Source organism: Oratosquilla oratoria, chromosome 21 (genome assembly GCF_046742065.1).
Source record: "Oratosquilla oratoria isolate Oo_2021 chromosome 21, ASM4674206v1, whole genome shotgun sequence".
Lineage (NCBI taxonomy): Eukaryota > Metazoa > Arthropoda > Malacostraca > Stomatopoda > Squillidae > Oratosquilla > Oratosquilla oratoria.
The window spans coordinates 19374929-19391314 of NC_134797.1; the positions used below are offsets into that span (position 1 = coordinate 19374929).

The 16386-nt window shown below is 37.3% G+C and overlaps 1 protein-coding gene across 1 annotated transcript in view; it reads left to right on the top strand.

Moving 5' to 3' along the window:
* LOC143037027 (hemolymph clottable protein-like) overlaps positions 1-10473 on the top strand; it is a gene marked incomplete at its 5' end in the record, with an annotated part of 32108 nt that extends 21635 nt beyond the window's left edge. The window contains 5 exon segments of the mRNA XM_076205131.1: positions 3181-3295; positions 3940-4106; positions 6290-6436; positions 8220-8369; positions 10336-10473. Coding sequence (XP_076061246.1) covers positions 3181-3295; positions 3940-4106; positions 6290-6436; positions 8220-8369; positions 10336-10473 — 717 coding nt within the window.
* Positions 10474-16386: the final 5913 nt, after the last annotated feature.

Genomic DNA, 16386 nt, shown 5'->3' on the forward strand with positions numbered 1-16386 from the left:
TAGCGTATTCCAAATGTGGTTGGACTAGTGCAGTGTATAATGACTTGAATATGGTCTCGTTCAATGTTACGAAAGTTCTTCTTATTAGCCCAACTAGTCTATTTGCCTTATTGATTTTCTCAGCCAAGTGTGCTGTGAACTTTAGCTCGTCATCAATTACAACTCCCAGATCCTTCTCTACTTTGATTCTTGTCAATTCTTCTTCCATAGAATATATCCTATTGTCCACATTTGATTTCCCGATTCTCATCACACAGTACTTCTTGGGATGAAATCTCATCAGCCACTTCTCTGACCAGCTTCTCATCCTCACGAAATCTTCTTGCAATCTCCCACAGTCCTGGCTTTCATGAATCCTCCTGAATACTTTGGTGTCGTCTGCATACAAGAATAATTCGCTGTCGATTACAGAATCTGGCAAGTCATTAATATATAAAACAAACAGTAGCGGACCCAACACAGATCCCTGAGGTACACCGCTGACCACGTCCTTCCATTCTGACTCAACTCCATTGACAATCACTCTTTGTTTTCTATCATTGAGAAAGTGTGCTATCCATGACAAAATGTTTCCTCTGATGTTATAACTCTTGATCTTCTCAACTAGCCTTCTGTGGGGGACAGTGTCGAAGGCCTTCATGAAATCGCAGTATGCAACATCGACTGCTCCTCCCTCATCTAAAATCTGAGTCCATCTGTCCAAGACTGTGATCATTTGTAGTACCGTCGAACGCCCCTCCACAAATCCATACTGTTTGTTACTAATCAGCTTATTGCCCTTGAGATGTTCCAGAATCCTTTTCCTAATTATTGATTCCAATAACTTGCATATGACACATGTTAAGCTAACTGGTCTATAATTACCTGGGTCGCTTCTGTCACCTTTTTTGTATATTGCTGAGATGTTTGCTAGTTTCCAATCTATGGGTAGTCTTTCGCTCAAAAGTGATAGATTAAAGATCTTACAAAGCGGATATGCAATTACATCTTTCGTCTCTTTCAGAATTCGAGGATGAAGCCGTTCCGGCCCAGGGGATTTATTCCTTTGTAGTTTATCTATAACACTGATAATATCCTTGCTAGAGAATTCAATCTGTGATAACATTGGAATATCCTTGACCTCCACCTCTGGTATTAACCCTTCTGGTTCCTTGGTAAACACTGAGCTAAAAAAGTCTGCTAGTACTGTTGCCTTTTCATTGTCATCTTTAGTTTTAGAAGTTTTATTCAAATCTTTATACAGATTACATATACTGACAGAAGCTTTTGTTTTCGACTGGACATACTTCCAAAATATCTTTGGGTTAGACTTGACGTTTTGCGCAATAGTCTTCACGTTCTTAACAGAAGACCTAGTTTCAGCTCTTACCTGATTATTAATCCGTCTGTATTCCTCATATAATTTGTCATACTCGCCCTGATTAATTTCTCTACCTTCCCTCATTTTTTTCAATAGCATCCAAAATCTTTGTTTTTTCTTAATCTTTGCCCACAGCTTTCTATTCATTGGCAAATTATGATTTGTTCTCTTCCTTAATTCCCCACTGTTTTTAAGTTCTCTCCTTGGAATACATTTGTCTATTGACTCTTGTAGTTTACTTTTAAATCTGCACCACATGTCCTCGATATCATCGGTATCCAAATACTCATCCCAATTAATATTCAACATTCCGTTTAGCTTGCAATAATCCGCCTTTTCAAAAAGATACACAAGTCCCTTACAATTTTTTACCTGTGGTTCCATGTTGCATCTGAAAATTACACATCCATGATCACTCCTGCCAAGTGGATTTCTTATCTCAATATCCTCCACGATCATGTTGTCATCAGTAATAATCAAGTCAAGTATGTTGCCTGCATCTGAACCTCTGAATCTAGTAATTCCGGCGACATGTTGTATAAAGTAGCAATCTCGCATTTTCTCAATAAACCTTAGACTTAGGTCATCATCACCAGTTTTGCAGGTCATGTTCTTCCACTCTATATTTGGTAAATTAAGATCTCCCACTATTACTTTATGTTTGATGTTGTAGTCTGCTATTTCTTGCATCAGTGACATAATTTTCCCATTGTTTTCTGCCTCACTATTCGGACTTCGATATATAGACACAATTAACACATCCCCTACACCCGTTTTTCCTTTAATTTTTGCTGCAATATATTCAGTAGCTTCCTCCTTGAATTCCACAATGTCATACTGAACACCTTTTTCTATGTACAGCAACATTCCCCTACCAACCTCCGCCTTTGCCAAATATTTCATACTCCTCTATAGCATACTCTACTATGTCTCTTTCAAACCTAAAATTCTTTGGCTTAACTTCTTGTACTGCAATTACTTGGGGAGGTACTAGCTCTCCACTTAAAATAGTCCTTAGTTCGTTAATCTTATCATAGGAAAACACATCAACATTACAAAATAACACTTTAACATTTTTAACCCAATTTGTCGATTCTTTATTAGCACTAGTGTTTTTAGACGCTTCAACATATTTGCTTACATATCTATCTGGCCTTCTCCCGTGTCCCCACAGCTCACTGTTTCTGTTCTTGCAACTCCTTCCGAAGCTCCGCTCGTTGCCTCTCTTCTCTTCACCTTCAACAGGTATCTTTTCCAAGGGCTTGCTCTTATCACATAGAAGTTTCCCGAAGCTGCTTCTTCTTCGTTCTTCCTTTGGGCCTCCTCTTTCAGCTCTTTTTCTCTCTTCCTTTCCTCCTTGGTCATGTCATGTGACACGCCTACTTTCCTGAAAATTCCTGTATTGGCATCTTTAAGTTTATACAAGTTCCTCATTATTCTATCTTTCAGACCACCTCTAAGAGAGATCAGTATGGGTCTAGATTTTCCAGATTCTGATTCTCCTTCATACCTGCCTAGCCTTCTTATCTCTTCAATATCACTATCATAACAAGTTAAGCCTATTTCACTGCACAAATTGGTAAACACAAGCCTGTCATGGCGAATCTTCTCGGACCTAATCGCTAGATCCATGCCTCCTACCATTTCCTCAGGGACTCCATAAATGACAAGGTTATCCTTCCTGTCCATTCTACCCTGGACTTCTCTTGTCGCCTTTTCCAGTATTGTCTTGTCATCATACCCAGTACCTGCTCTGTCATCGCATTTTTGCAAAATGTGATATTTATTTATGTGATATCAATCTTCTCTCCACTAACAAGGATCCACATGGTGATGGTGATCAAGTCGAAACCGTGATTGGTGGTCAGTACAGCATTAATGACAGTGTTGATGAGAGAGCCAGAAAGCTGGAAGAGAATGCACAACAGATGGAATGTAAGTGCCCTATAATCATTTTTATTATTACCGAACATGGTTGATCTTACTCCTGTATCATTCCTAATTATAATTTCATTCAACCTTAACTTCAAATTATTTTGACTGCAGTGATTTTGTATACATATTTTCCTAAAACTTATTGATCAATATATTTGGTTCTCTACTGTAGGTAGCAACCAGCATATTGATGTGGCAAATAGTCGACATGAGTCTATAATGTACCAATAGAATTTAATTTTGTCACAGGAACTAACCCTCTCTTTGCTTTATTGTGATTCTCTCTTTCTCTAAGTTTCTTCTTTCTCTGTCTTTGTGTTACCATCCACTAAAAATAAATAAAAAATAACTGCATTTATTCATTCGTTGAAACATCACTTTCACGCGTTATTGTAGATTGCTTGCTTCTGGCTGAAGTAATACTTTGTTTTTGTACCTATTTACTCCTCTCATGCCTCTATGTATGCACCTGTTGTTAGACATGTGTGGCATACCCTAATAAAATTCAGAGTAGAACTGACAATTGTCAGTAAGCTGGAATGCTTTTGCTGAGTCACATCTGCATCTTCCTAACACTGAATGTGACAAGCAGCAGTTCTTTTCATCAACACAGTTCTTACCATAATGCTTCATCCTCTCCACAGTCGCAAAGGTGGAGTGTTTCAGCGGTTGGATTGAGTTCATTGGGACGGAGTCCTACAAGTATGAAATGGTGATGACGTTGCCCTATAGCTATTTCCGTGGAGGCTTAGACAGCGCAATTTCTCACACCACCTTCCTCAAGGGCACTAACAACAAGACGGATCATATGGTAAGGGTTTGCTTCTCTGCTGTCACATCACGTGACTTCACAATGTCATTATAGATCTGAATGTCCCATCCTTGTTTATCTTCCCATTGGATTATTTCTGTAAGCCCGTTTTCTTAGACCTCTAAATTCGTTGCCCGTAAGACAGATGGTATATATATATATTTTTTTTTTCTCAATGCCCATGTCACCCTGAACATTCTACAATCTGGTTAATATAACTTGGTAAGATTGTTTGCTCTAATATCGTTAAATATTTCAACCCACAATAAATACACTTGTGCATTGTTTCATATATTTTGCTTTTGGTTTGTTGACTTATAGTTACCCTCCATCAAATTATATAGTCTGAATTAAATATAATAATTTTCTTTTCCAAAGGGGTTCACTGAACCACTTTGTATAGATATAAAGTGTATGTATAAATCCAGCATGGAAATTGAATTCTTGTATTCTCTATACCAGTGACCAGATCTAGGAAGTATGCTGGGACTTGGATGACAAATTCCCATATTTGCTCCCTGCAAGATCATATGAGAATAGAAATTTTAGTCTTTGGTCAGATGTGACTGGACACATGAATATTGGGCATGAATAATTAATCATTCCCGATTTATGACATCAAGGCTCATCTAGAATCTAGTGTCAAGTGTACAATGATCCTAGTTTTCACAAAAAATTGCAAATCTCCAATCAGTTCACATCTGCAGCTCTTTCTAAATTACCTTTTTGTATATAGGTAATGGAGAGGGGTGAATAGACATCAAACAGATACAGATTAAGCACAAAGATTAGCTGAGCAACCATTACCTTAAAAGCAATATGTATTCAGTTCTTAATGGACATCAATGTGACTGTCCACATGGAGGACAAACGCAAGGAGTGCTAGAGCTCCTAGTGTCTTGTTTTCGGAATTTTTTTTTTCCATTCTCCTGCGACGCAGACATACTACAGTATAACAATGGGGAGGGGATTGACTTCATCCTCAGCTCAGCTCAGTCTTTTGTTCATGACCATCAAGGTTGTCTTGATGCTCCTTTTTTTATCCACTATTACAGTAAATGAAGCTTTCTTACCATTTTTCCCTCCTTGGGACACTACTTCTTAAAGCTTTATTTCTCTTTCTCAATTACAATAGCAGTATTATAGTATTTTGTCAACAATAACCACAGCTTGTAATCTTTGGAGAAAATATTGCGCCAAAAAGATGGAGTCATAATGATGGTAAATGTGAACCAGAAAGGAGAATCAGTAGAATTTTATTAATAAATTTATCCATTTATTTATTCATTTTATCTTATTCATTAATTTTTACTGGGGGTGATTGGATACTAATAGCAGACTACACTGTTCTCTTCTACCGTTTCTTTACTCTACACTAATTTCTACTATATAGTTGGTTGTTCACACACTTATTACTTCTTATGTTCTCGAGTATCCACGTGGCTAAAATCTGGCTCTCATTTTCCACTTAATACATATGCGTTATCTACCCCTTTCCAGCTCTAAAAACCACTCAGAATTATTTAATTACAAGTAGCTAAAATTTAGCTTTCATTAAACCACCAGATATATATGTGTTATTTACCTCTCAGTAATTCTAAAGATAACCCAGAATTCTTCAATTACCATGTCTATTCATTGGCGTTCATCCTACCCCATTTTATTTTACTCAAGATCTCTGTATTAGACTTCAGCATTCACCATGTGCTTTAGCTTCCTGTCTCTTACTAATTTGGGTAGGTTGTTTGTCCTGAATTATCATACTTGTGATTCTTGGCATCCTGGATACAGACAGTATTCTAGATTTTCTCTTCCTCACCTTTCACATTTTATCTTCATTTGGCAAGTTATAAGCATAGTTGGAATCTTCTAATCATAACCTCTGAAATGTATTGTACATTTTTTTGTCATTCAGTATATTCATTTTTTTTAACTGAACCTCTTGATCACTCCTCCCCTTAACATTTTCCCATTTTCCTACATAATTTTTCCATAAAGAGAATTTAGATAGTTCCCTTGTTCTGGCACATAACTTTTCCTATTCTCTCAAAAAATTTGTTTTGCAGACTCTTTTTATCTTTTAAGTCTTTCATTGATTAATTGTATGTAGAGAAACAGAATAATCTCGACACCCAAAAGAGGCTCATGTTGATTTTGCATAATTTTCCCTTCTTCTACACCAGACGTGCCTTGAAGCCCAGTACTCGCGCCCTCAACCTTCCCCACTGATGGATCTCTCCGACACCCTCGACCACGACCTCGAGAGCAAGTTCAACCTCAAGATGCGTGGAGGAGAAAGCTGCAATGCTGCTCCCATCGTGGAAATGAAAGTGAGTTTACACAGGGGATTGTAAAAGCAAGACAGGTGAACGTGAAAAAATGGCTCCTTTCAAACATGTCCTTACGTAAGCATTCCAGGCCCCATGGTCTGTTGCCATTGCTTTATGTTGGTGAGAGGGGACTTCGGGAAGGGGCATCAGCAAGTTAAGGAGAACCCAGAAGTAGCAAGGGCTTGACACTAGTACGTCTGAAGTGAGAATTTCACTGAGGTTTCCAAATTTCTCATACATAGAGGTACCCAGTTACACTAGACTTGTCCTGTCAGAGGGAATCTTGTTTGAGCACAAATTCTAGATAAAAGCACCAAACACAAAATACTTGATATGGCAAAAATCTCTCAGAAACCCTAAGTTCAATGATATATATAACTTGTGACCTGAGTCATTCTTAATGAACACTACCATAACCATCTTTATATTTCTAACCAGCCTGATCACCCTAGTGAACATGTGAATGTGTCACACTGGACTTGGCCTCCACTTGCCCAGGCCACTGGAGCTGCCTCTGTAAACAACATCAATAGTTTTGGCATAGGACCATCTGACATTTCTACATCTCAGATCACTACTGCATCACCTGCTTGTCCCCCATTTGAGCCACGGGAACCCTAAATTTTTTCTAGTCAATCCATCACACATTTAGTACCTGAGTATAGGACTCGTCAACCTTAACTATCTAAAAAAATAAGCTATATTTTGTAGACCAGTTTTATAGGGCAGCGAAGCTGGATCTCCTTGTTATGACTGACTCTTGTCTTCAACATCCAATATCTGATAGTCCGATTGACCTGTTAGGCGATAAAGTGCTCAGAAATTACTTTAACTTTCATTTTCCTATGCATGGAGTTTCTGTGTGAGTGACGATATTAGTGTCAGTTACATTTCTGATCAGTGCACTCCTCCTAACACCCTGTTATTATTTCTCCCCCCAAAAAAGTGTATTTGGATTTTGAGCTGCCCCTTCCTTATTCTCTTAGAGGTAATACAAAGCTGATTGAATTAATTTCCAATGCACGCTCAGGTAAAAAAGTGATCCTGGTTCTGACATCTACTTTCCCTCAGTTGTTTGGTCAGAGTAATTGATCAACATGCAATGTTTCGCAATTTATTCTTACGCCATGGACCCCAACACGTGAACCAAAATTTCTTAAGTCAGGTAGCATTCTGGATCTGGTATTGACAACTGAGTGTAATCGACTACCAGAAGTACCAACTTTGCCACCTTTTCCTCACTATGGGAACTGCCCTGTCCTATTCATTTTCCTTACCTCTTTCGCCCTGATATTTCATTTCATTTGTCATAGAAGCCACAATTCAGCTTCTGGTGCAGGGGGAGTAAAAGCCTCTCTCCTACAGTTCTGGTGCAGAGATAATTTCAAGGCCATAAATATATATCGTTGATAAATTGATTGGGATAGTGAACTAAAGTTTCCAACCACCAATAAAGCAAACCAGGTAATCAGCACTATATTGATCAATCTGGTACAGATGTTTGTTCCCCAAACGAAACCACTGCACTCAACTCCAACTACCTGGGAAACAGCAAATTTAGTGCTAATAATGTGCTAAAAGTACTCAATATAAAATCCTTTAAACTACAGGCCAATTAGCCTAAACCCAACACTGTGTAAACCCTTTGTGTAATTTTGCATCTTGCATATATTTGTATATCTTCATGGAATATTTGAGTTTTATCAAATGTACCTTCTATCAAAATGAATTGTGCCACGTGTACAGGTAAGTTTTTAAAATCAGATTTTTCAATAACTTTTAGGCCTCCGTAGACATTACGCAGCAACGCAAAGACTTGATCTTGTCAACACTAGAGTCTAAGGGCTTCTGTGATGAGGACCTACAAGTCCAAGAACACATTCGGCCAGTCTATGATAGCCTCCATGCCCATGTCAGCTGGAATCAAGACCTGGTGAGTACTGGGAACAAGTACATAATTTTTTTTTCTTTAGTCCTACATTTAGGAGTATGACTGTACTAATTCTGCGCCTGGTTTTTACCAGCTAATTTGATTCAATTGCGATAGTGTCCATTGTCTCTATTGATTTTGTTTGGCAAACTATCGATATACACTTTGGCCAGCAATTTAGGGTATGCACTGAATGACAATTGCATATAAGTCAGGTAGAGGAGGGTGAGGCTAGTGATGTTCCCTCATTCAGTTTTCAATCAAGAAAATTAAACAGGAATTTTAAACCTGAAACTACAAAAATGTAGTGAAGTAATCCCTTATTGGGTGGCAAGAAAGAGGCAGCTTCATCTTAAAAGAAAATTGCTTCACCTAGAATGCAATTAAACGTCTGTGCTCCCAGTCATTGTCGCATTTATATTCTATTCGAGATAGAGATGTTCGTATAGTGACAGCTACAGATTAGGCTAGCTGGGTATGAGACTTTAAGGATCTGTTAATGATAAATCAATTCTTCAGAGGAGGAGCCAGATACTGCAGCTGTCATCAAAACAGACATTGGCAGGGTAAGGATGGTGAAGACAAAAGAAGTTTGTGGCACTAGTTTTGGGGGTGGTCTTATATCCCCAGTCAGGAAGAAAAAGGATAGTCAATAAAACTGCAATAATCACAGAAGCCTAACACTGCTAAGTATCCCTCATAAAGTCTCTGATCATGTGCTTCTGATGCAAATACAAGATCCTTTATCAGAGATCAACATCAGTAGCAGTGTGGATTCATGCACAAGAAATCTACAACTGACCGGATCTCAGCTCTTCGTTTTCATCAAATGCTAAAATGCTTTTTCGACAGAATCTAATCTTATGTCAACTTCAAGAAAACGTTTGATTCGTAATAAGATACACATTGGATGATTCCGGGGCTACAAGAAATACCAAGTGAAATCATCGGTCTCTTTTCTGCTCTGCACTGAAACACTGAAAAACCTGGGAAATGGGTTAGGGGTAAATCCAAAGTTTTCTTGGTGTATTCCAACATGAGACAGAGATGTGTCCTTACTCCACTTCTCTTTAGTACTTGAATGGACTGGGTAATGTACAGAACTGTGACAGCTAGTGGATGCTCCAAAGTCTCTACGGAGACATTCTTTTTCGAATAAAAAAAATACTCAAAGGTGCCGACATGAGACAACTAGTCTCATTACTGCAAAACAACAGTTGAGATACTATGTGTAGCAGGTTGGCTACAATAGCAGTGCCAATGGGGTCTCTTCAGATAAGCATGGGTATTCTTGGACCACCACTGCTGGCAATATATAGCAGGTTGGTGCTACACAATGATGGGCTTAACAGGGTCAGATAATCTTTCTTTGTTTTTCTAGGTTTATTATCAAAGATGATCTGGGATTACTGCTTGGGGATATATCCCCTGGTGAGTCTAGGGAAAGTGTCTCCCGTAGCTCCTCTCTCTAGCAAATATAGTCATTATATAGTGGAAAAGGGCTTAGATGAGCTTGTTTGGTGTAGGTTGTCATATAGGAAATGTGTTTATGGCAATAATATACATATATCATATGTGTGTTAGTTGTATTATATGGGATTTAGTAATATTATTTGTGGTTGTGGTTAGTATGTATTGGAGTTACGATTATGTAGCTTGGTGGGAATAAGGAAAGGTTTATGAACTGTGGTGACATTAGGTACTCCCTTTCTGGACAATGGAACTTGTTATGATGTCTTGCGTTATCTGAGTCAGGTGTTTTGATTAGGAAATGTGAAGCCATCAAGATTGCTAAATGCTAGCGCCTTCATGGCATGTGATAGTAATGATAGGATACATATGATCATATGGCTCACTCACCCGACAGTGACCCTGCTCATCGGATAATGCTGTTCTTTTTATTATTAACATGATTTTACTCACCCTGAAGTTGAAAGGTCTTTCATTAATGCATATCTTACTGATACAGCTGGAATGTTCAGCACTGATGGACTTCACTTATCGTTTGAATGACTATCTAGAAGCTTCCCTCTTCCCTCATGTGAATCACAACTACTGCCAAGCCAAGAACGATCCCGGTGTCCTTACTATTGATGCCACCAGGTAAGCCATCAAAGAGCATTTGTGGACTTTATACACACACACACACACACACACTTTCAACGAATGGACGGCTTGAAGAACGTTCTGAAGAAAAGTGCAGATTGTGGATCTCAACGCAAAGAGAAGTGCCTTTTTGTATTTACAGGGTGGGGGGAAATTGCTCATGGGGTAGTGGGAAAGTAAGGAAAGAGGAGAAGGGGAGGGATTGCTGGGGAAATGGAAGGTAATGAGGAAGTAGAGGACTTGGCCCTAACAGACCGCCGAAAAGTAAACAAGCGACCGCAAGACGAGCTGGAGGACGACGAAAGGTCTAATAAGAATGTAAAGATTAGAAGTATAGATAGGAACAATACAGTAGAAAGTGATGAGAATATTTTCAAGGGATTTAAAGAGAGTGGGGGGGACACAAACCCCCCCCGACTGACAAGACTAGAGAAGAAGGTTGATAAGGTGATCGAGGACTTGGAGAGTAGGTTAGGTCATATGAACACCATTTTACAAAGGGTTGAAAGATTGGAAGAACTAGAAAAGGCGAATAAAAACTTAACTGATGAAATAGAAGACCTAAAAAGACAGTTAAGAGAAGTAAAGGTGGAGAATGAGGAATTGAAGAAGAATAGTAAAGAAAACAGAGAGACAATAGCTAAAGAAACTAAAAATTGGAAGAAAACCCATGAAGGAAATAAGGTTTCATTCACTGACATAGTCAAACAGCAATTGAAAGAACATACTGAAGACTCAGTTATTAAAGTGATGAGACAAAAGGAGAATATAGTAAGAGATTTAGCAGACAAGAAGAAATGTATAATTATATTAGGAATGGAAGAGAAACACAACACAGATAGAACCACAAGAATCAAAGAGGAATATGAAAAAGTAAGCCAATTACTAGAATCAGTTCAGGAAGATGAACCAGAAACTATGAAACAAATCGAAGAGAAATTTAGACTCGGAAAGTATAGCACAGACAAGACCAGACCAATTAAGATTAAATTCAAGTCACAAACAACGGCAGAGAATATCTTATCCAAAACAGGGAAACTAGCAACAAGTGAACAATACAAAAAGATATGGATAAAAAGAGAAATGAATAAAGAGGAAAGAGAGGAAGAAAAGCAGAAAAGACTGGAAGCTAAGGCAAAAAACGAGAACAGAACGGAGTCAGAGAAAGAGAGATTCTATTGGAGAGTAGTGAACATGAAACTAAGGAAGTTCGACATACAAAAGAAAAACATAAGGGAAACAGAGAACACAATGGAAGTGGCAGAAAACTAAGAGTGTCTTACACAAATATAGATGGATTAATAACAGGATTGAATGAGCTGAATGATTATTTGAAGGAAAAAGAACCGGACATAATGGGAATTGTAGAAACAAAATCAAAAGGCCCACTACCACCCAACAGTGTAGGACATGATGCATACAATTATTGGATTAGAAACAGAGAGAAAAAGCAAGGGGGTGGAGTTATGTTCCTGACTAAGAAGGATATAAACGTGAAAGGTGTCATATATGGAAAGAATACAGTAGAGATGATTATGATAGAAGTGGAAGACAGAGATAAGAAGAGCAGAAAATTTGTGATAAATTATGTGCCTCCAAAAACAGCCTCGTGGGAGGAGAGTGAACATAAAAGTATGTTAGAGGACACAAAGATAACATTAAATAAAATAATGGAAGATGGAGGAAGAATAGTTATGATGGGCGACTTTAATTGCAAAGAAATCTGCTGGGAAGAAATGACAGTAAAGGGTGGAGAAGACTCATGGGGAAACGCTCTACTTGAGATGATTATTGACCACACAATGACACAGTGGATACAGGAGAACACTAGGTATAGAAATGAAGAAGAACCATCGAGACTAGACTTATTAATTACATCTGAACCTCGAATAGTGGACAAGATTGAATATAAAACACCAATAGGTAAAAGTGACCACATATTGATTGAACTGGAACTTAATGAAGAAAAATATATGAAAAGAAATGAACAATATAGAAAAGGAAGAATGATGTATGAAAAAACAAACTATGATAAAATAAGAGAATTCTTTCAACAAGAAAACTGGGAAGAAATATACAAAGAAGAAACATCAGTGGAAAAGAAATGGAATATTTTGACAAAAATTTACAAAAAAGGAGTGGAAAAGTATGTCCCAAGACAAAAACAAGAAAAAGAATATGTAAAATGCTGGTACAACAAAAGTTGTAGGGAGTTAAAAGACAAAAGAGACAAAGCCTGGACCAGATGGAAAAAAGACAGAAAACCTGAAAAATGGAAAATATATACCAGTTATAGAAATGAATATGTACAAACGTGCAGAGAGGAAAAGAGAAAATATGAAAAAGAAGTCATAGAAAAATGTAAAGATCAACCAAAACTATTCTACAGATTTGTAAACAATAAACTGAAAAACAAACAGGACTTGGAGAAATTAAGACAAGGGGGAGTTGAATACACTGAGGAAATGGAAATGGCGGAAATTATGAACAAACATTTTAAATCAGTGTTTACAAGGGAGAACATACAACCTGAAGAGATTGAATGGAAAGAGAAAGTCCCCCCTATAGAAAAAATAGAAGTATCAAAGAATGAAATATTGATACACTTGAGTAATCTTGATGTCAGAAAATCACATGGACCAGATGAAATAGAAAACTGGATTCTGAAAGAATGCAGGAATGAACTGGTAGACAAAATACATAGCATAATAAGCAGTTCCTTGAAAGAAGGAAAAGTTCCAGAAGATTGGAAAAAAGCAAATATAGTACCTATATATAAAGGAGGAAATAAAGAAGAACCTACCAACTATAGACCAGTCTCTCTAACAAGTACAATAGCAAAAATTTGTGAAAGAATTATCAAAAATAGATGGGTAAAATACTTGGAAAAAAAACAACGTACTAAATCCAAGGCAATTTGGATTCAGACAAGGACGATCATGCGTCACCAATTTAATATGTTTCTATTCAAGGCTAATAGATATAATACAAGAAAGAGATGGATGGGCTGATTGTGCATTTCTAGACCTAAAAAAAGCTTTTGACAAAGTACCACATAAGAAGTTGCTTAAGAAACTAGAAACTGAAGGAGGAATACAAGGTAAATTACTAAATTGGATGGAAGACTTTTTGCAAGAAAGAAAAATGAGAGTAGTGATAAGAAACCAGCACACAAAATGGAATGAAGTAATAAGCGGTGTCCCGCAGGGAACAGTCCTGGCCCCAATAATGTTTGCTATATATATTAATGATATGGATGAAGGAATTGAAAGCTATATGAGCTTCTTTGCAGACGATGCAAAACTACTGAAAAGAGTGAAAACTGAAGAAGATTGTGAATCACTACAGAGAGATCTAATAAAGTACAGGAATGGAGTAGGAAGTGGGAGATGGAGTTCAATACAAAAAAGTGTAGTATAATGGAATTTGGAAAATGCAAAAACAGAATAACAGGATCATATAATTTGGGAGAAGAAGGAATAAAAAAAGTAGAAAATGAGAAGGACCTCGGAGTCATTGTTATGAATAATTTGTCACCTGAAAAACATATAAATAAGATTTTTGGAGAAACTTATAATTTAATAAGAACAATCAAAGTGGCATTTACATACCTGGATGAAGAAATGGTGAGGAAAATCCTAATCACCCTGATAAGACCAAGATTAGAATATGCAGCAACAATATGGTCACCAAGTACAAAAAAATGTATAAAAAAACTTGAAAGAATACAAAGAGCAATTACAAAACTGGCACCAACACTCTCAAAACTATCATATGAAGAGAGACTACAAAAACTTGAACTACAGACACTAGAGCAAAGAAGAGAGAGAGGAGATATGATAGCTATTTACAGAATCATGAAAGGCATAGAAATTACTGATAGAGAGAATCTGATAAAATGGGATGACAGAAATACAAGAGGACACGGAAAGAAAATAAAAAAAGACAGCTATAGAAGAGATTTGAAAAAGAACAGCTTTCCACACAGAGTAATAGACAGTTGGAACAAGTTAGATGAGAAAGTGGTGTGTGCAAAAACAATACATGAATTTAGAAATAGTTTAGATAAAATGAGAAATGAAGACGGGACCCCACGAGCATAGCTCCCCTTCCCGTAAAATACAACTAGGTAAATACAACTAGGTAAATACACACTTCAACGAACGGACGGCGTAGAGGACGTTCTGAAGAAAAAGTGAAATTTCGTGGATCCCAAAGCAAAGGAAGTACCAATTGTATTTACAGGGTGGGGGGAAATTGCTCGTGGTGTAGTGGGAAAGTGATAGGGAAAGAGAAGGGAAGGGATATTGAGGGAAATGGAAGGAAATGAGGAAGAGGGGGACTTGGTCCAAGCCAGGCGGATTATAAACAAACGGCATACCAATAATGACGATATCAGTGAGGACGGGATCAACAAAAATGTAAAAATTAGAAATATTGATAAGAACAGAACAGTGGAAGATGATGATAACAAATTCCAGGGTTTTAAAGAGGGTGGGGGGGTTACCAACCTCCCCAGATTAACAAGACTGGAAGAAAGACTTGAAAAAGTGACTGAGCAATGGGAAAGTAAGTTTGATAGTCTTTCAAAAATGGCTGACAGAGTTGAAAGATTGGAAGCACTAAAGAAGGCAAACAAAACCTTAACTAAGGAAATAGAAGATCTAAAAAGACAGTTAAAAGAAGTAAAAGAGGAGAATGAAGAATTAAAGAGGAATAATAAAGAAAACAAAGAGGCTATAGCTAAAGAAGCTAAGGGTTGGCAGGCAATTCAAGAAAACAGTAAAGTTGAATTTACTGACATAATTAAACAGCAAATGAGAGATTAAACTGAAGACTCAGTTATTAAAGTGATGAGACAGAAAGAGAATATAGTAAGAGACTTAGCAGATAAAAAGAAATGTATAATTATATTAGGAATGGAAGAGAAACATAACCCAGACAGAACCTCAAGAACCAATGAGGAAGATGAAAAAGTAAGCAGTTTACTAAAATTAGTTCAGGAAGATGAGCCAGAAATTATGAAACAAATTGAGGAAAAATTCAGGCTCGGAAAGTATAGCACAGATAAAACCAGACCAATTAAGATTAAATTTAGGTCACAAACGATGGCAGAGAATATCTTATCCAAAACAGGGAAACTAGCAACAAGTGAACAATATAAAAAGGTATGGATAAAAAGGGAAATGAATAAAGAGGAAAGAGAGGAAGAAAAAAAGAAAAGACTTCAAGCTAAGGAAAAAAAACGAGAACAGAACGGAGACAGAAAAAGAGAGATTCTATTGGTGAGTAGTGAATATGAAACTAAAGAGATTCGACATACAAGAGAAAAACAAAAGGGAAACAGAGAACACAATGAAAGTGGCAGAAAACTAAGAGTGTCTTACACAAATATAGATGGATTAATTACAGGATTGAATGAGCTGAATGATTATTTGAAGGAAAAAGAACCGGACATAATGGGAATTGTAGAAACGAAATTAAAAGGTCCACTACCACCCAACAGTGTAGGTAATGACGTATATAATTATTGGATTAGAAACAGAGAGGCAAAGCAAAGGGGTGGAGTTATGTTCCTGACTAAGAAGGATATAAACATGAAGAGAGTCACATATTGAAAGAATACAGTAGAGATGATTATGATGGATGTAGAAAACAGAGATAAGAAGAGCAGAAAGTTTGTGATAAATTATGTGCCTCCGAAAACAGCCTCGTGGGAAGAAAGTGAACATAAAAGTATGTTAGAGGACACAAAGACAACATTAAATAAGATAATGGAAGATGGAGGAAGAATAGTTATAATGGGCGACTTTAATTGCAAAGAAGTCTGCTGGGAAGAGATGACAGTAAAGGGTGGAGATGGCTCATGGGGAAATGCTCTACTTGAGATGATTACTGACCATATAATGACACA